Source organism: Hemicordylus capensis, chromosome 3 (assembly GCF_027244095.1).
Source record: "Hemicordylus capensis ecotype Gifberg chromosome 3, rHemCap1.1.pri, whole genome shotgun sequence".
Classification (NCBI taxonomy): domain Eukaryota; kingdom Metazoa; phylum Chordata; class Lepidosauria; order Squamata; family Cordylidae; genus Hemicordylus; species Hemicordylus capensis.
Genome location: NC_069659.1, coordinates 230829571 through 230849429, shown reverse-complemented (window position 1 = coordinate 230849429; position 19859 = coordinate 230829571). Strand labels below are relative to the sequence as shown.

The 19859-nt window shown below is 43.0% G+C and overlaps 1 protein-coding gene across 4 annotated transcripts in view; it reads left to right on the top strand.

Annotated features, from left to right (window-relative positions):
• Positions 1–19859, top strand: part of SLC25A16 (solute carrier family 25 member 16) — a 42338-nt gene that overhangs the window by 18523 nt on the left and 3956 nt on the right. For 2 of the 4 annotated variants that reach the window (XM_053305341.1, XM_053305342.1), the window contains exons 4-8: positions 1841–1904; positions 4860–4981; positions 7608–7674; positions 10119–10281; positions 17060–17128. In XM_053305341.1, the coding sequence (XP_053161316.1) occupies positions 1841–1904; positions 4860–4981; positions 7608–7674; positions 10119–10281; positions 17060–17128 (485 nt within the window). Of the gene's footprint in view, positions 1–1840; positions 1905–4859; positions 4982–7607; positions 7675–9259; positions 9406–10118; positions 10282–17059; positions 17129–19859 lie in introns of those variants that run through there. The other 2 variants (XR_008318715.1, XR_008318716.1) reach the window with 2 other exon arrangements.

Sequence of the window (19859 nt, the reverse complement as noted above, 5' to 3'; positions counted from 1 at the left end):
TGGTACCCTAAGGTACAGTATAAAGGTGTTATTGTTTCGTGCTTTTTCCTTTCCTTGGGCCAGATTGGACGATACAGTCCCCAGCATGTGCATTTAGGAAGTGGGTGTTCTGAGAATGTGCCTGCTGTAACATTCTCCATAGATGTCCCAACACCTTCCTGGCACATCCCTTTATTGGGTGTTTGGGGGTCCGTTAATCCAAAAGGCCTCTCTACAGGTGCTCCAGATATTTGAAACCAGTATCTGGAGTGCGTGTTAAGAAGGGACCGTTGGATGAATAGTGCCCTCTCCCCACGATAAACAAATGTGTTGGAACATCCATGGAGGATGTCACGATGGGTGTGCTCTTGGCACATCCCTTTCTTAATCATGTGTGCCGGGGATTGTATTTTCCAAACTGGCGCTTTGTTAGTTAGCAGGCTTGGTAAGGTGGTGGGAAAGTGCTCTTTTGTCTACAATACGTAGCTTAAAATGTTTGCTGTTCAATTACTACCTTTATGTAATTTTGTATATTGATATAGATGCTAATAAATATAGATGAATTTTAAAAAATTATTATAGATGTGCTGCTTTTACCAGTATGCAAGCCATGCTGGTCTGACTATCTGATTGTTGCCTTCTCTGTAGACAGGCATGTACTCTACTTATTTATTTTATTTATTTATTGTTGAATTTATATACCGCCTTTCATTAAAAACAACCCCAAGGCGGTTTACAAAAGTTAAAAAACATACAATAAAAATATTAAGCTAAAAATGTAAAACAAATCTAATTTAAAAACTATAAAATACAAGCATAAAAACTATAAAAGGTAATAACTATAAAAACTGTAATCACTGTGATCATATGAAGCTGCCTTATACCAAGTCAGACCATTAGTCCATCTAGTATTGTTTATGCTCACTGACAGTGGCTTTCCTGAGATTAAAGAGTTTCCTGAGTTAGTCCAGAAATGACAATTGGTCCAGAATGTAGCAGCCAGGTTGGTCTCTGGGTCATCCTGGAGAGACTACATCACTCCTGTCTTGAAAAAGCTGCACTAGCTGCCAATAAGTTTTTGGATAACATGCAAGGTGCTGGTTATAACCTATAAAGCTCTAAACAGCTTAGGTCCTGGGTACTGAAGAGAATGTCTTCTTCCTTATGAGCCTCACTACTTGTTGAGATCATCAGGACAGGTTCGTCTGCAGTTGTCACTGGCTGGTCTGGTGGCTACTTGGAGACAGGCCTTCTCCATTGCTGCCCTGAGGCTTTGGAATGCACTCCCTGCTGAAATAAGGGCCTCCCCATCTCTCACAACTTCTAAAAAGGGAGTCAAAACACATTTGTTCAACCAGGCTTTTAGTTAGATAGTGTTTTAATAGTTCATTTGCTTTAATAGTTTTAACGTTGTTTTAAATTTTAAATTATTGTAATGTGTTAACCTTTTTGTTTGTTGTTTGTATTGTTTTGTTGTAAACCACCCAGAGACTTGTTTTGGGCAGCATACAAGTATGTTAAATTAATTAAATTTAATAGGACCTTTCTCAGCTCTTAAGGAGATGCCAGGGATTGAATCTCCATGTAAAATACACGCTGAAACATTGATCTACAGTCCCATTCCCAGTGGTTCTGAGGACGACTACAGTGTGGACTACAAAGGTCATATGCGCTTAAACAAACAAAAACTTAGCCTGCTGATTAAAAATCTCTCTCTCACACACACTGTTATGGATAGTTATAGATTATCTACTGTTATGGATAGTTCTTAAAAGTGCTGGCTTTTACGTGATATTGAACTGTTCAATGAATCCCATTCACAGGGATTTTTTCACATCTGGAAATTTTGTATTTTCTGTAGATGATAAAGAAGAAGCTTGGCATTTCTGGGCATATACACCGGTTAATGGCTGGTTCCATGGCAGGTATTTTGTTTTTCTGTGAATTTAAAATGAGACATATGTCTTGATATATATATATATAGAACAAAAAGACCTTTTGTTCTGCAAGACTTTTAAATGGCTATCTTGATTGTGTTCAGTTTTAGTTCAGAATGTGGGGTTTTATGCTGATTCTTATGAGGTTTTTTTATTTATAGTTTTTATCTTGGCTAGCCACCCTGCGAGGTCCTGAAGGGTGGAGTACAGGTATTTTGAACAATTGTCAAGCTGAGGAGAATGCTTTAATTTTCAACTTTAGGGCTAGGGATGTGCACGGAACCACGGTCCGGCTGTCTGGCACTGCTGTGGGGGGCTCTTTAAGGGCAGGGGAGGGTGTACTTACCCCCCCCCGCCACGTTTCCCCCGCCGGTGCCTTCATTTAGTAAAGCTTTTGGGGCGGCAGGATACCTCCCTGCCACCCCTTCCCCCAGTCGTCGGTAAAAGGCTTCACAAAGCCTTTTGCGCATGTCAAGCGCTCACGTCACGTCTCTGCGACGCGCGCACCCACGTGACACAGAGATGTGACGTGCGCACGCGCAAAAGGCTTTGTGAAGCCTTTTGCTGATGACTGGGGGAAGGGGCGGCAGGGAGGTATCCTGCCGCCCCAAAAGCTTTACTAAACGAAGGCGCCGGCGGGGGAAACGCAGTGTGGGGGGTAAGTACACCCTCCCCTGCCCTTAAAGAGCCCCCCACAGCAGTGCCGGACCGCCCTCAAGTCCGGACCGGTTTGGAGGCCTTCAAAATGGCCTCCGGACTGGTCCGGGCTCATCCCTATTTAGCAATAGCACTTAGCAATAGCACTTACATTTATATACCGCTCTATAGCCGGAGCTCTCTAAGCGGTTTACAATGATTTCGCATATTGCCCCCAACATTCTGGGTACTCATTTTACCGACCTCGGAAGGATGGAAGGCTGAGTCAACCTTGAGCCCCTGGTCAGGATCGAACTTGTAACCTTCTGGTTACAAGGCGGCAGTTTTACCACTGCGCCACCAGGGGCTCTTTAGGGCCTTTGTGTTTAATCAGATTGTTCTGTTTTCTCCAATTTTGGAAGTGCCAATCAAGTGTTTGAAAAAATGTTTATCTCATAAAAGTTAATAAAATCATATCCTGAAGAATCCAGAAGCTTTGTATTCTGAGGTAACTAGAAAAGATTTTGAGCAAGTTGGCCTTAGGGGCTCCCCACCTCTCCCCACTGGTTGTGGCACGCAAGATGGTGTGCAAGAACTAAAAGTGTTTCCATCAGTGACCCACCTACATGTCTCTGGAAAGCTTACAAGCAAGACATAATGGTGACTGCCGGCCCCCTATTGCATATTTCCAGCTTCTAGGTGTACTACCTCTGAATATGTGTATAATGTCCTTCAGCCATAATAACTATTAGCCAACAATATACTTTGCCTAAATTAATGTCTAATCTTCTAAAAAGCCATCTTTAAAAAGTGGCCATTCCACATTAATAATGTGTTGCATGAAGAAATACAGTACTAGCTTTTCTCTGGCAGTGGCTTCAGGAGTGGCAATGTGGTTTTCATTTGAGTGACCTTGAATCCTAGTATGAGAGAAAAAAGTCTTCATCATTTCTTAAGCATCACAAATAAGAACACTATGCATGGTTCCAAGATGCATTTTAAGTCCTTCTGTCCTTCTGGATAGAAATAGTTGGCTAGAATGTATTTTTTCTTCCTGGTACACAGCACATGAAAGTCCAACTCACACAAATAATTTCGAAGACCATAGATGTGTAGTTTCTCATGAAAGGGGAATTTAAAATTATGTGGGCCAAGGAAAAGAAAGGAATAAGATGATAAACAGGAGGAGGAAACTGGAAAGGGGAAGAAATGGAAGGGAAATTCATTTCATGAGAATATGGGTTAGCAATAACACTTTCCCTGGTAAAAAGTGCTGGCAGGGAAGAACAAGTACAAACTGAGGGTTGATGTATCAGGAAATGAGCATATGAATGATTTCACAGTGAAATGGTTTCTAGATGTGGTGCAGGCATCAAGTGTATGTCCTCATTCTCACTTCCTTCCTTATTACATTTGATGCCTGCACCACAGGCTCCAAGTTACAAAGATTTGCAAGCACCTTTGATTCCCAATAGGTTTGTAACTTGCAGTTTGTTTTTTCAGCATTGCTAGTACCAGTGTAATTTGAACAAGCTTTTAAAGCGTTAGGAAAAAACGTTGCTAGTGTTTGCAAGCTTACAGTTCTTCCAGCAGCAGAAGAAAATTCTGAGCATGAGAGTAAATGCCCTGAAAAGTCTATTGTGATGCGTGTATTTGAGGTGGCAGAGTTAAATATTATGTTGGGAACTTTCAGCTCTGGATTTCCTGAGGCTTGTGTAATTCAAATCTCGCTGGTAACACTTCATTGGTGGATAATTGCCTTATAGTTTTCTTTAGGGAAAAACACAAATAGATTGAAGCAGGGAGTGTGCTGTGGGGGGAGGGGAGGGGAGGGGGGACAGGGAACATGATTTCAACTAAGCAAGTGTCCTTCATCCCCCATTCCCATAAGAAGGGATTTTAAGAACAAAGGATTTTAAGCTTTCCAAATGCAAAATAGAAGTACCCAAACGTTTTTCTTCCACATCATCATTAAGATAGAGTGGCTTTTTTAAAAAAAGGAAATAAAAGATTATGGTTCTAGGATAAGCATGATAAATATGCAGTTTTAAAGACATGACAATACTAAATGGATATTCCTTGTAAGTCCCACTTATTTAAAGAAAGCAGATATAGGACAACAACATGTCTCTCTGTCAGTCCCTAAACCTGCAAGGGTCTACATAAAGAACTTTGTCAAAGTACAAATCATCCTAGTATAAAGAGAGGGCGGAGTTATGTTTTAAGCCTGTATGTTTTAAAACAGCCAATGGATATTTTCATTCACTGATACTTTGCCCATTTCAGTAAGTGTTTTTGTCTTTGAAGGTATAACTGCAGTAATTTGTACGTACCCTCTTGACATGGTGAGAGTACGTTTGGCATTCCAAGTAAAAGGGGATCACAAGTACACTGGAATTATTCATACATTTAAGACCATTTATACAAAGGTAACTTTTTTGTTTTTTTAATGATTTTTGCAGGTTTATTTTAACATGTAAAAGAGTGCTTAGAATTTGCAGCTGGAGGGTTTGGAGCTTAGCTAGGGTATTTACAACAGGAGAAACAGATTAGCAAACTTGGGTGTTTGCCTGCATGTACCTTTTATGGCAAATCATCTACATGTGTGCTTAAAGCCTCTGTTCAAGCAGTTGCTCCAGGTGACATTCTGTCCTTCTAACTTGCTATGTTCAGGCTAGTGTTGCTTTGAAGCATCTAAGTAGGCTTACCCTTTTTGCACCTACTGACCCTGCACATCCATTTATATAATCTTCATAAGACTTCAGTAAAAACTCAAGAAACAATAATTAGGATATTTATTTTCTAGAACATTATGCCAGCTTACCTGTTGGCAATTAAATTCAGTGCAGCAAATATTTTCCATAGACCACTTGGACTTACCCTGGGACCTCAGATTACGAACCCTTGTTATAGAAACTAGGCTTCTGCTAGGTAGCTAGAATACTGCTCTGTGTGTTGCCAACTCAAATGCACAACTTCCGCCCTCCAGCTCCCATCATCCTTGACTCTTAGGCCACTAAGGCTGGGGATGATGGAAACTGTAGTCGAGCAACAGCTGGAGGGCTGAAGTTGTGCAGCCCTGTTCTCTTATGCAATCCTTATTTCATTTCTCCTAACACCCATGGGATGCAGATAACTGTAATTTCTGTTTTACAGTTCTGTTCTGTTGGGGAGCTGAGCATGAGGGAATAGCCAATTGCCAAACCAATGGCTTAGAAGAGCCCCACCCCCGGCTCATGTGTTTCTCTCCTCTTCCTTCCATGGTTTGAGATTTCCATAGTTTGAAGTGGATTTTGAGTCCCTAAGTTTGGATGCACACTATTTTCAGCAGTAACCATAGTTTGTCCAGTTCAGACATCAAAGCAGACTGTGGCCATCATCGGAAAAGTTAATGAAAACATTGACTTAAATATTAACTTAAAAGTTTCATAATTTCACTTTCAGCTACTTGAAAGTTAAGATGAAAATAAATTGATTTGTGAGAAATGTGTGAAATATGACCAATTGGCTACTAGCATCATTTTTCAGTTTCAGATGCAATTACTGAATATATTTTTGATAACCCCACAGAAGCACGCTAACTTACTCAGAACTCACTCTACCTCGGGCCGTGCAGTGCCCCTTCTCTGTGCTGGCCACACACCCTGCATCGCCGTGTGTCTGGCCCTGTTGCAGGGAGTGTGACCAGGCCAGGGAAGGGGGGCTGCACCTTGCACTTCCAGCCAGCAAGCACTTTGTTCAACAGCTGCTTGGGAGGGAGGCAAGGGGTGCCCTGAGGGAGGGGTGAGTGGCGGACCCCAGAGGCCCAGGGACATTTGTCCCGCTTCTCATCCCGTGGTGGCTATTCCACTGTTGGGATCAGTGCCCCTGATGACTACAGGAGAGTGGAACATGCACAGTTGGCTGCCACGCTCTTTGAACTTCTTCTGCAAGTGCACAGAAGATACTCTGTTTCTCAGACATGTCCCAGAGTAAATAAATCACATGATTCGTGTGAAGTCCTAGAGAGTGGGTGCGTCAGAAACAAAAACTGGGAAAACTGATTTTCAAATATTTTAAACTTATACTGGAGTGTGTGGGTTGGGGGAGCTGAAGTGAACCATTTAGAACTAGTTAGTATTAAAAGCTGACAGCTGAACAATTTAAGCTAAAATGTTAAAAATTTGTTTAACTTTGTAACTAGTTGATCCCCATGTTTGGACTATGAGTTTTTTAAAATCCTGAAATAGTGAGGTCAATGCATTATTGATCGTCAGATCATGGTTGGGCAGTTGGCCTCATGATATCTGAATTGCATGTGGGAGAGGGAGGTGGGAGAAAGCTGGGCATAGTTTTGTTTTCTGGGTTGAGTCTCTTGACTGTGCTTTGACCCACACACTTCAGAAAGAATAGGAAAAATAACAAAATAATGGAATACTTATAGCATGTGCTATCAAAACTCTTCTCCCCCCACCCCACTGGGTTTTTTATTAGCAGAATTAAATATGTTGTAAAATAAATGCCATAGCTTTATCTTCACACAAGTTCATCTTATGACCTTGAGTGGAAAGGTTGTTTGTTTCAGAGATCTGCTGAGACTGCAAGATTTCACACATGCCTGTTCTAAATAACATAGCTGGGTGTACCAAAAAGCTAGCTAGCTTGCTTGCTTGCTTGTTTATTTAACATTTTTATACCACCCAAAACTTAAGTCTCTGGGAGGTTTACAAGAGAAAAACAAAAACAAAACATTAGTTAAAAACAAAAACAAGATAGATGTGATATGGGACAACCCTGTGTCAAAAATATTGCTTGCTACCCAAACTCTGCAGTGACATTAGTATGCAGTGCTAAGAACCCGACTGGGCCATCAAGAGTCCAGTTTGCACTGAAAAGGGTACGAAGTGTATCAGATCCTAGAATTACTACATGAAAAGACCTGCTCATTTTGAGTGCCTGAGTAAAAGGAAAAGGCAGCTTTCTCCCCATTCACGATATTGTTCTATGTCTGCTTTGTAGTAAAGACAGATATCTAACTGTTACTTCTATTCTTGTCATCACTGGCTTACTCAAAAGGAAGGTGGTATGCGAGGGTTTTATCGAGGACTTTTGCCAACAATCGTAGGAATGGCTCCATATGCAGGTGAGTTGGTTGAAATGTGACTCTCTGCTACTGAACATATTGGAGTCTACATTTGTTTGCAGAATTGTTCATTTTGCTTCCCATAAGCTGAAAATCTCATCTCCACTGCAGTGTTTGCACAGTTATCAGTGGGCAAGGGGAACTGCATGAAGGTGGTTGTGTTGGGAAACTTGATGACAGTAACATTTTAAAAAAAACTTTTGCTTAGCAGATTTATCTCCCTCCTTTCCATTCTTACAAATGCTCAAGGCAGATTACAATATTTCAAAACCATGAGCCGAAGCGTAAGATAGATGCCATAAAATGGCACAAGTTAAAAACAAAAACCCCAAGAGAGCAAGTCATAGGATCCCAGTTTTCTTCCTAAAATAATGTGTGTGGTATTCCCCAAATAGACGGAGGTTGGCCATCGGCCACAGCACCAGCTTGCAGCTCAGGGCATCCCTTGAGGTGAGGCCGAGACACTGCTGTTCCACCCCCACCCTTTGCCATTTTAAACTGCAGATTGGCAGTAAGGAAGAAGCTTAGCCACCAACCTGCAGTTTAAAATGCTAGGGTAGCGAGGAGACAGCATGCATGAGGGAGGCGGGGCTGGCCCAGTGACAGGACCAGCCCTGCCTTCTTGCCGCCCTTTTCCATCTCACTGCCGATCTGTGATATACAATGGCAAAGGGTGATGTGATGAGGGAGGTAAGGCTGGGCCCACCCCTGAGGCTGGCATGGGCATCAGTGCTGGGCAGAAGCTGCAGAGGGGCAAGTGAGACGATGCCCACTGGCAGTTAGAGGGAGCAGAGTGGGATGCCTGCAGGCTTCCCAGCTCATCTTGCCTCACGGCCAAGCCACCCTGATGTGGAGAATGTTCTATTTCACCTACTGGCTGTCCTTCATTGTTTGAAAGGTCTGCACAAACACACACACACAAAATGAAGCAGGCTATAAAAAAGATTACAACTGCTACAGAAAGCACAAAGTGAAACAGAAAAATTGAAATATATACATATGCATAGCCATAGGGACTCTCTTATTCTTTGAATTTTAAACAGAGCTCTTGGTTCCCTGTTTGTCTGTGTTCTAGTATTTACATGGGTTCTTTTTGCACTCATTTGTCTAGTAACTTCTTAGGTTGTATGACTCCTGCAGCCTGTAGTGATGGCTTTTGGGATTGTTTTTCAGTATATTCTGGATTCTCTGCTTTCCCCCCTCTCTATTCATTTGTAGTGGGAAAGGTATGCTTTTAGTGTGAAGTGAGGCTGCGCTTGGTTAGACAGAAGGCTGTAGCATGGCTTTCTCGGAAGGACTTCAAGCCTTTACCACCCCAGTTTGTGCACGTATGCCAGTAAATGAAGCTTGCATTCCACAAGCCTAGCTCTGTCTTTCTGGCTGCTACCGGAAGTGCCCCCTCATCCCAATCCAAGCTTGAACAGGCAGCAGAATTCCCACAGCCTAGCATTCCACCACATGTATATCTTGGCTTGTTCTGTGCGGGAATGCTTGCTTCTGTTTTGAGCGTTAAAAAACAATTTTTGATCCTTGCTGATAGTGATATTTGCATATGATCTTAAGCTTCTTGTATGCTAAACTTTAGCTTCTTCGGTGGCCTGGAAGAACATTAATATTTGAGAATACTGAATCGCCCATTTCTGAGGAAGGGATGTAAATAACCTATTTTCAAATTAGACTTCAGGGCTGTAGCTTGTTGAGAACTACTATAACCTTTTCAATACTTCATCTGTAAGTATCTTTAAGAAGAAAAACATCTTGTTTCATTGTTGTCTAGGATCTCTCTTGCTCCTTATATAGTCATAGCTTGCATAGTTTCCTCTAATTTTAGTTTGTCAGATTGCTCATTGCAGACTTATTGTGTTATAATCCAATTCAGAGAGGCTCCTAAGCTAAACCATCCTAACATTCAAGATACTCTTTCTACCCGAGTTACACAGTGGTGGAAAAAAAATGCTTGGACAGAAAAGGGAAGTGTTGTGGCATAGTGACCATTTTGAAAAGGAAATGGTAGTGATGAAGACAGAGACTGGCTCCCTGCAAGCACTTATTGCACTGTCTAGGAGGGCACTAGACTTTTCCTGCAATTTAGAAGCAGAGCATCCTGCACTTTGAATGGTTCTGTGACTTTGCCCATATAGTATGTGTGTGTTGGGATAAAAAGTAAAATAGATGTGAGTGATAATTCTAATTTTTGTTTAATAAAAATCTGAATACAATTCCACAACATGATTATCTTATCTAGACATATAAGACATGATCCAGCCAAAAGTTAAGCAATTTTAAATTCCATTGATTCTAATAGGAGATAACTAAATCCTTGTTTAACTCTTGTTGCAATCAGATTTTAAAAATGCTTAAGCTTTGGGCTGAATTCTGCCCATAGTGTGCCTGTAGCTTGTTGTTGAGGTAATGTTTCCATAAAGTTACATTTTGCCTTTCAGGTTTCTCATTTTTTACCTTTGGTACCTTAAAGAATGTGGGACTTGCCCAAGCGCCTACCCTGCTCGGGAGGCCTTCCTTAGATAATCCTGATGTCTTAGTTTTGAAAACTCATGTAAATTTGCTGTGTGGTGGCATAGCTGGAGCAATAGCACAGACAATATCGTAAGTTTTTTTTTTTTAGTATTTTACTGCACTTACTGAACTGTTAGGATATCTTGCATTAGGAAATTCCAATTATCTGATATCTTGGAAATTATGACATTTAAATTGATCACAACATTGGGCTGCAGTAAAACCCTTTTTGGGGGAAGGAAGCCCACTGCCTAGTTTAAATATTGGCATTATATCCTTCAAACAAACACAAGACTCTGCATTTTTAAGCCAGTACATTACTTGATGGTCCTGCTGATAATATATACTGCTCTGCAGAGCAAGGGTAGTAGCACTTGGACTGTATATGGACATATGTAGTACATTCTGCTCACCAAATTTCGCTGAAATAAGCTGAACTGGTGATGAATTGCTTTATTAATAAGGGGGCAGTCCAGAAAGCAACTGCTTTCCCCCCTGTGCTGGAGCTCATCAGTAGTGGGCTTAGGCACTGAGTATGCTTGAGACAGGCCAGAATTCAAATATGCTAGTTCCTGTCACCAGAAGGCGCCAGTCCCCAGTTCTGGTCCTGTCCAAGACTTGCAGGGCTGTGAAATTCCTCTCTCAGCCACAGCTTTTTTCCCCTGGCTAATTGCTGAGTGTTTTTTCTTCAATTTTCTACCCCTTCCCTGTTTTAGATTGCGCAATGGCAGGAAGTTTGCTGCCATTATGCATTATTTATTATTTCTCTAATATCCATCCAAATTCCCTTCTTTACTTTTTCAGCTCAACTGATTGGCTCTGTATCTTTTACTTTTTAGCATTTTTAATCAGTTAGTTCTCAGGCAGGCTTCACGCCTATTTGTTATTTGCTCCACGTGGAGTTCGCTCACGCAGAAGAGCTTCTAAGGGGTTCGCTCTCCAAAGGCTCCCAGACTTCTCTTGAGACTGAACGGGACGCTGATGCCCCTCTGAGCACCAAATAGGCATCTCCTGCCCAGACGGAGGCCATCCCCGCTCTGGCAGCAGCCCCTTTTCCCTGAGGCTATCCTGCGCCTGCACAAAGCCTCCAAAAAATCAAAACACTGCAAGGAACAGATTGATTTAAAACAAAAGAATAAAAAGAAATTGCCAGCCTCGGTGTGCCTCGGCAAGTGCCCGCTCATAAAAGCAGTTTGTAAAATTATCAAACCGAAACACACAGAATCAACAGCAGAGGGAGCTCACAAAGGGGTGGATGACCATAGCCCTTTGGGCAATCCATTGGCATCAGTGGAGATCCCCACCCCCACCCCCGGTGGTGGTTGCAGTGGGTGAACTGGCTGGCCTGCTCAGTCCCTCCGCAACCCACTCAGATCTGGCAAATTATCTGCAAGCTACAAAGGCTCCACAGCTTCTTCCTTTGGACCACAGTTGCTTGCTCACCTGCCTGTAGTTCTGGTGCCACCTGCACGGCCTGCCTGTTCAGACACCTCTCTTTGGCCTACCCCAACTCTAGTCTTAGACAGGAGGCCATCCCACCTCACGAGTGGGGATGATTTGCACCTAGAAGTTTACAGCCAGACGGAAGAGGCACGATTCCCATTGCTCCTCCTCGGAGGCTGTACCACCTATGCCCAAGCACCCTCGCACCCAGTCGGTGGATCCGTTTTTACCTCTTGTCGCTCCTATTCCTCCATCCCAACCCCTACTACCTGCTCCCGCTTTACCAGTGATATATCTGCCCGCTAACATTCCTATTAGTCCACGCGTGGACTCGGACCATTCTAATCCTGAGTCCCCCCGGACCTTTGGATCCAGATAAGGAGGAAGGGGAGTTATCAAAGGAAGAGACTGCTCCAGTAGCACCTATATCTGCCTGATTGTTCTATTATCCCGACTTTAATGTTGTGCTGTCTAAGGGTAAGAGAACTATAAATGATGTTTCTCCATCAGAGGTTGCGTAGACGTCAGACTTGGATCAGAATGTCTTTCCGTCCATTGCTACTCCCTCCTCCTCGGTTCCCTTGCTGGACCTCTTTAAAGAAGGTCATGCTGGTGGAATGGCAGCAGCCAGCTTCCTGTAGGCCTATTGGTAGCTACCCCAGAAAGCACTCCTCTCTTATGCCCGAGGTTACATCTCTCCTGGTTACACTGATCCCCCCCCGCCCCATGGTGCAAATGGTTGTGGCGGTCCTCAAATACTGAAGGTCAGGAACAATTAAAGACCACAGACCATAGGAAGTATGAATTATTGCTCAAAAAAGCACCTGAGGCCTCTGCCGCTGTCATTAAGGCAGCTACCTCTAATTCTGTCTTTTCCGGGGCATCCATTTTGCGGGCCAAAGAGCTTGTGCATTTCCCCACCTCCCCAGAAATTACTAAACTCTGACAGGGTATTAATAAGATGGCAAAAGCAGCCATCTTTATGGTGGCTTCCAGTCTTGACTGCATTCAGCAGGCGTCCAGGGCCCTGGCTTCGGAGGTTGCCATCCACAGATCACTCTGGCTCAAGAGCTGGCAGGTAGATGCTAAAATTGATCTCACTGCCTCTCCCTATTCAGGTTCCAACTTTTTGGTCCTCCTTTAGACTCATTCCTCATCAAAACAAGGGACAAAAAGAAGGCCATGCCATCTACCCGAAGGGAATTCCGGAAGCCGTTTCGAGCCTCCGCTTCATTCTTTCTCAACCAGAGGCAATTTCAGGGGAAACCTACCTTCCAATCTGGGGAGTTCAGGAATACCAATTTCAGAGGAACAGGTTGTCCCCACTGGAGTCAACCCTACAGGGGATCTACCAGAAACAAGGGAGCTAGAGCCTTCAACTCTGCTCCACAGCACAACAACAACTATGACTCCAACCCTATAGGGAGCAGGCGCCTCCAGTTTGCCCTCATAGCTTGGATGTTCACCACACAAGATCAGTGGATCTTGGGCACAATCTCACAAGGTTATTCCCCAGACTTCCTTCATCCCTCCTACCCACAAATTTTCCTAGTCACACCATGTTCCAAAAGGGTGGACAAGCATGTTTGGATGACCAAAGTGATTCCACATCTTCTGTGGATTCATGTCATCAAACCAGTTCCCTCAACTCAAAAATGCTCTGGCATTTACTCTCTTGTTTCTGGTTCCCAAAAAGGATGGGTCCTGGAGGGCAGTGCTGGACCTGAAGCATCTAAACAAGTTAATAAAGAAAAGAAAATTCAGGATGGATTCACTGTGGTCCATCAAGAAGGCGATTCTACCAATGACTTCCGAGCCTCAGTAGACCTCTTAGAGGCATACCTTCACAGACCCATACATCCAGATCACATGAAATCCCTCTGATTCACCTACAACTGTCAACATTTTCAGTGCAGGGCACTCCTGTTCCTCCTGTCCTCAGCCCCTTGGGTGTTTACGAAGGTAATGGTGTCTCATCGCACACCTCCACCTGCAGGGAGTGTGTATCTACCCATTTTTGGACAACCTCCTGATCAGGGCTCCATCCTTCCATCTCACACAAGCACATGTCCACCAGACCCTCCGATGCCTGAGCGATCATGGGTTCATTATCAACCCAGAAAAGAGTAATCTGCACCCTTCTCAATCCTTACAGCACCTGGGGGCGATGTTCGACATAGTTCTGGCTATGATCTCACTGTTTCTGGACAGGAAACTCAAGATTTTCTCATTCAGCCTCTCCTGTGTCTTGTTTCTGCAGACCTGATGCTGCTGTCACGATTGTGTGCATGGAATGCACTCTGTGGGTCAAGTGCCACTCACACACTCTTCAGTGGTTTCTCCTGCCCTTTAAGGACTTTATAATGGTGGCAGGTAGAGAACACATCAGCAGGTGGTTGCCCATCTAGACCTAGGCTGGCTCCAACTTTGTGCTTGGAAGTTGAACATGCAAAATCAGAAGCTGCAGGTTACTCTTCCCAGGTTCAGAACACTATTCTGGCCTCCCACCGTCACTCCACGCAGCGTATCTACCAAGCCACCTGAGCAGCTTTTTCTAGATGGTCCTGCAGACATCATCGAGATCAACTGATGACAGGAATCTCAGAAGTATTGGCCTTCCTTCAAAACGGGCTAGACCTACATCTCAAACCCGACACCTTGAAAAGTCAAGTGTTCACCCTGGCCTCCGTGTTGGACACCTCTTCTCCCAGCACCCATACATTTCACCCCCCATCTCACTTTTCCTCCAGTGAGCCTCCAACCTGGCTCCTCCAACCATTCAACGTTTTCCTTCCTGGAACCTCGAAGTTTTAAATGCCCTTACTGATTCTCCCTTCGAACTTCTGTCATATATCCCTCTCAAGCTTCTATCTTTATAAGGTCCTGTTTCTAGTAGCTATCACCTCGATATGGAGGGATTCTGAGCTGGGGGCCCTTTTGTTCTGTAAGGAACTCTGCCTCTTCCAGCTGGACTCGGTGGTGCTGAAGCTGGACCCTACGTTCTTCTCAAAGTCAATTCTGTCTTCCATCGGTGCCAGGACATCGTCTTACTCTCTTCTTACCCCAACGCTACCCATGCAAGGAAAAACTCTGGCACAAGTTGGACTTGGGCCACACCCTCCATATATACATCAGACGCACCAGAGAATGGTGTCCGTCAGACGCCCTTTTCTTATCTTTTCATCCTTCATCCTTGGGACAGAAGGTGTCTAATATCACTTTGGCCAAATGGATAAAAGCGTGCATCAAACTAGCTTATGAGGCTCAGCAGCTACTGGTTCCTTCTGGAATCACTGCCCACTCCACACTCAGTGCAGTGGCCTCCGTGGCGTTTTCCACCCATGCTCTGATGCCAGACATTTATAAGGCAGCCACGTGGTCCTCCATGAGGCTGTTTATCTGCTATTACAAGATTTCATCTTTTTCAACTCCTCAGATGTCTTTTGGCTGTAGGGTGCTTCAACAAGTAGTCTAAAGGACATCCTTTCCTCCCATAGGCTTCATGCCGCTTGGGCATGTCCCACTACTGATGAACTCGAGCACGGGGGAAAAGGAACATTGGTCTTACCTGTGAAGAGTTCTTTTCCCCTGTAGCTGGAGCTCATCAGGCCCTCCTGGATGTCTTGTCTGGGAGTGATTCAGCCTTGTACTTAGTCGCTTACAGGTGGGGTGGCGCAGTCGTTTATGGGTGGAGGCAGCTTCCAGGGTTGAGAAGTGTTAAGTTTCCTCCTTTCGTGCATGTTACTCTTGTTCTCTGTTCTTTTGCACCTGTTACTCTTCTTTGTAGTTTGTCTTTGTTTATCGCCTCTTCTCCACAGTCCTGGAATTGGGGATTGGCGCCCTCTAGTGACAGGAACTAGAATATTTGAATTCTGGCCTTGCTGAGCATGCTCAGTGCCTAATCCCACTACTGATGAGCTCCAGCTACAGGGAAAAAGAATCCTTCACAGGTAAGACCAATGTGCCTTTCTCTTTTAATTTCAGTGAGGCTTATGTTGAAGTAAAATAGTACTCCTATTCTAAAAGCAAGTTGGAAAATTGTAGCTTTAGCACAGCAGTTGACAGTTTTAGTCATTTGTCAAGCTAGATTTCCAAGAGGACTAGTGAATGGTCTAGGGGCACCTGATAACTATAGCATTGCTGCTGCTAAGCAGGTGTTGACCTGCTTAGTAATCTGGATGGGATTCAGATTAAGTCTCAATGAAATTAATGGGACTTGTTAATTACATTTATCATTCTAATTTATTTCAGTGGTGCGTAGGCATGACTAACTTAGTCTGGGTCCTTCCCATAATTAATTAAAAATATTAAACTAGACCTCTTAATACAAGATGTTCCCACAATAAATTGTACATAACTCTTCACTTGTAAACCTTTATGAAGTTGACAATCTTACTAAGTAAACATGTTGTAATGCACAAATATTTAGTTATATTATTTATGCATTACCACAGGTTGACATTCATTACATTTTAAGCTTTATTCACAGTAAGAAAACAAACTTTAAATGCATATTTCTCTGTACACAAGCTTGTCTATTAGAGCTCAGTAAGTACTACCACATCTGAAGAATTTTAGATTTTGAATTTTAAATATGAGATTAGTTACTACTAAAAGCTGTAAAGAGAGAATGGTAGTTTGTTGCACACTCTAAACATGTTGTGCATAAGTTTCATTGTTGGATATTTTACATTTTATACAATCATTTAAAATATCTGACTATAAACAGACCATAGCTGAGCATTAAAATTCCCTTAATTTCAGTGAAAAAGATAAAATCAGTGACTCAGTACAACACAGTGAAACATGAGGGGTTCAGTACTGCCCATGCTGCTGCGTGTGTCTAAAACATCGCATTCCAGTGCAGGTAACATTGTACAACTGTAGTTGTGTAATTTTTAAACTGAAGCATAACAGGCTTCTTCCACCCCAGGGTGGGTGGTTTTTTTAGACACATGCAGCAGAACAGGCAGTGCCGAACTGCCCACATGCAGCTGCACTGTATATGAACCAATGGGCTTTAAAATGCCACAGACTGCATCATTTGTTTTTAGGTCAATCAATACAACTATTAAGCCTTGCAGCTTGTTCAGTGCAGCCTGTGCTGAAGTGCAGATAGTCTTATTTTTAATTAAACTAATGTAGCAGAGGCATATAGCTCAGGGATGGAGCACATGTTTTGCATGCAGAGCTCCCGGGTTCAGCCTTTAGCTTGTCCATTAAAACTGGACTTTGGGGTAGTAGAGCTTGAGATTCTGGAGAGCTGCTTCTAGTCAGAGTAGACAGCACTGAACTAGTTGAACCAGTGGAATATGGCAGCTTCATATGTTCCACATAGATGAATTAGGTGAATTTCTTTCAACTGTTACTTCATTGCACAAATGCTTGTAGTGCTAGGTTTAAAAATAAACACTTTCTCCCCCAGATATCCTCTTGATGTAACGCGTCGAAGAATGCAGTTGGGAGCAATACTTCCGGATTCTGATAAGTGCCTGTAAGTTTAATCTATAGTTACCTTCTTAGGGTTAAAAAAACAAAACAATTCAAAACTGTAAACATTTATCTTACCCATATGAACCTGCCAGGACCCTCGGCTCGGCATTAGGGATGTGCACGAACCTGTTTGGTGTTCCATGCCTAGAACGCCGAACAGGTTCGGAACTCCTGCGTTTGGACCGGTTCGAACGCAGGGGCGGGGGCTCATTTAAGTTGCTGCTGTAAAACCCACTGGTGTGGGGTGGCTGTATTGCCTCTTGCTCCACCAGTCCGTGTAATAACAGAAGTGGCAGGGGTGCGGGCGTGGGCATGATGTATGTACACCATTTCAGCATCTCAGGCCCTGCTCATGGCCCTACTACTAACAGAGATCTGGTTGGTGGCGACTTTTCAGCTGAGGCCCCTCTGCTATTGAATGCCTTCCCCGAAGAGCTTTGCCACGATCCCTTCCTCAGTGTTTTTTTGTTTTTTAAAAAAACAATTTAACACATTGTTTTAAAGAGGCTTTTTCATGTTTTATCTGCTGCTGGTAGATAATATCTTTATCTGGTAGGTTCTTTAATTTTTATAGTCAGTGTTGAACTTTTTATTAATAATTTGTAATCTGAAACTTTTAAAAAATTGTTATTTTAAATTTGGTTTTAGCCTGCTCTTTTAACTTGTTTGACTTTATTCATCTTAATTTACATTGTATTTGTTAAATGTTGTGAGCCAACCTCAGCAGTAGTGTACTGGAGGTGCGGGATATAAATATTTTAAATAAGTAATCATAAATCAGAAGCCCAGAGAAATATGATGATGTGACCTTTTTCAGAGTACTACTCTGTCAGCAGAAGCTCCTGTCCCCACTCACTCCTCAAACGAGAGTTTCATTTATACAGGGACCCTTTCCCCTCACAGACAGACTCCTTGCTTATTTTATATGTATTATATTTTTTATAATTTTATAATGACATTTACTATAAATATTTTATAAATTTAAGCTTATAAATTATAAATTTAGTATAATCATAGTTAAGTTTACACTGGCCTAGGATTGTTAGGCATTTCTTGCTGAGCTTATGCTGACTTGGAGAGGGAGAGAGAGAGAGATACTTTGTAGACACTAATAAATTTATGTAGTACTCCAAATGCTGTCAGTTTTGAACAGACTTCATCAATATGTATTGTGATGGGCTTAGTTGGAGCCAGCGGGGTGTAATGGTTAAGAGTGCTGGACTAGGACCAGAGAGAGCGGAGTTCAAATCTCCATTCAGCCATGAAACTAGCTGGGTGACTCTGGGCCAGTCACTTCTCTCTCAGCCTAACCTACTTATCAGCATTGTTGTGAGGAGAAACTCAAGTATGTAGTACACTGCTCTGGGCTCCTTGGAGGAAGAGCAGGATATAAATGTAGTAGTAGTAATAATAATCACCATCAGCCAATTACAAAAAGCAACTTTACTGGGAACAGCCTATATTCTGCGACGATATCTATAACAATTGACAATAAAATTCAGCCATCCCAGGTCCTTGGGAAGGACTCGATGTCTGGATAAAACAAACCAGTCAATAACACCTGTCTGACTGTGTAAATAAATGAATAAATAAATAATAATAGTTCCTCTAGACAGCAGATGAAATGGTAAACCAGTTTCTGGACTGTGTCACTTTACCCTGTGATGGAGAGTGTATGGTTCAGTCGCATGACTGAATGCTTCCCCATAAAACCTTAACAAAAGAAATGTGTATGCAAGGGAGAAGGGTCCATCCTAGGGCCGCCAATATTCCATTGCCTAAAGAAGGGACAGAAGGGCAGGGGAGGGAGGCATCTCAAGGGTGGGGCCATTCATACAAACCATATGCAACACAGAGCATTTTCAGAAAAATATTATACCACACTCACACCCACACCCGGCCCCCACAAGTGCAGCACAAAGTATTTCTAGAGAAATAGCTGCACAACCCCCAATGGATCAATACACCTTTTTGATTACTCATCACAAACCCACAGGTTTGGGTGAGAGTGCATTTGTGTAAAAACACACACACACACACAAACAACAACCCCAAACCCAGTTTCCCATAGCCTTTTACTGAGTCAGACTGTTGATCCATCTAGTTCAGCAGCTCTCCAAGGTTTTGGGCAGAAGACATTTCTAGCCCTACCCAGAAATGCCAGGGACCTGAGGCCTTTTCCATGCAGGGCAGATGCTCTACCACTAAGCTACAGCCCTATCCTCAAAGGGTGTAGTGGTTAGAGTGCTGGACTAGGGCCGGGGAGACCCGAGTTCAAATCCCCATTCAGCCATGATACTAGCTGGGTGACTCTGGGCCAGTCCCTTCTCTCTCAGCCTAACCTACTTCACAGGGTTGTTGTGAGGAGAAATCTAAGTATGTAGTACACTGCTCTGGGCTCCTTGGAGGAAGAGCGGGATATAAATGTAAAAATAAATAAATACATACATAAAAGCATTCTGGTCACTTGAAATACACAAATACTGTAGCATGAAAGGGAAATATCACACAGCACACCCCAAAGCTCAGGCTTTGGCAAATTTCCAGAGGAAGGGAATCCCACAGATGCAAGGCAGTAGAGTTGCCATGCCCCCCACAATTCTGGGTTTCACCTAGATTTTAAGCATCTCACTCAGATTGCTTAGCCCGCCCAGATTTCAGCTTTCTTTTCTTTTTTTTAAAGCTAAGTTATAGAGCAAAACGTGCAGTCACTATTCTGCTCAAAAACTATT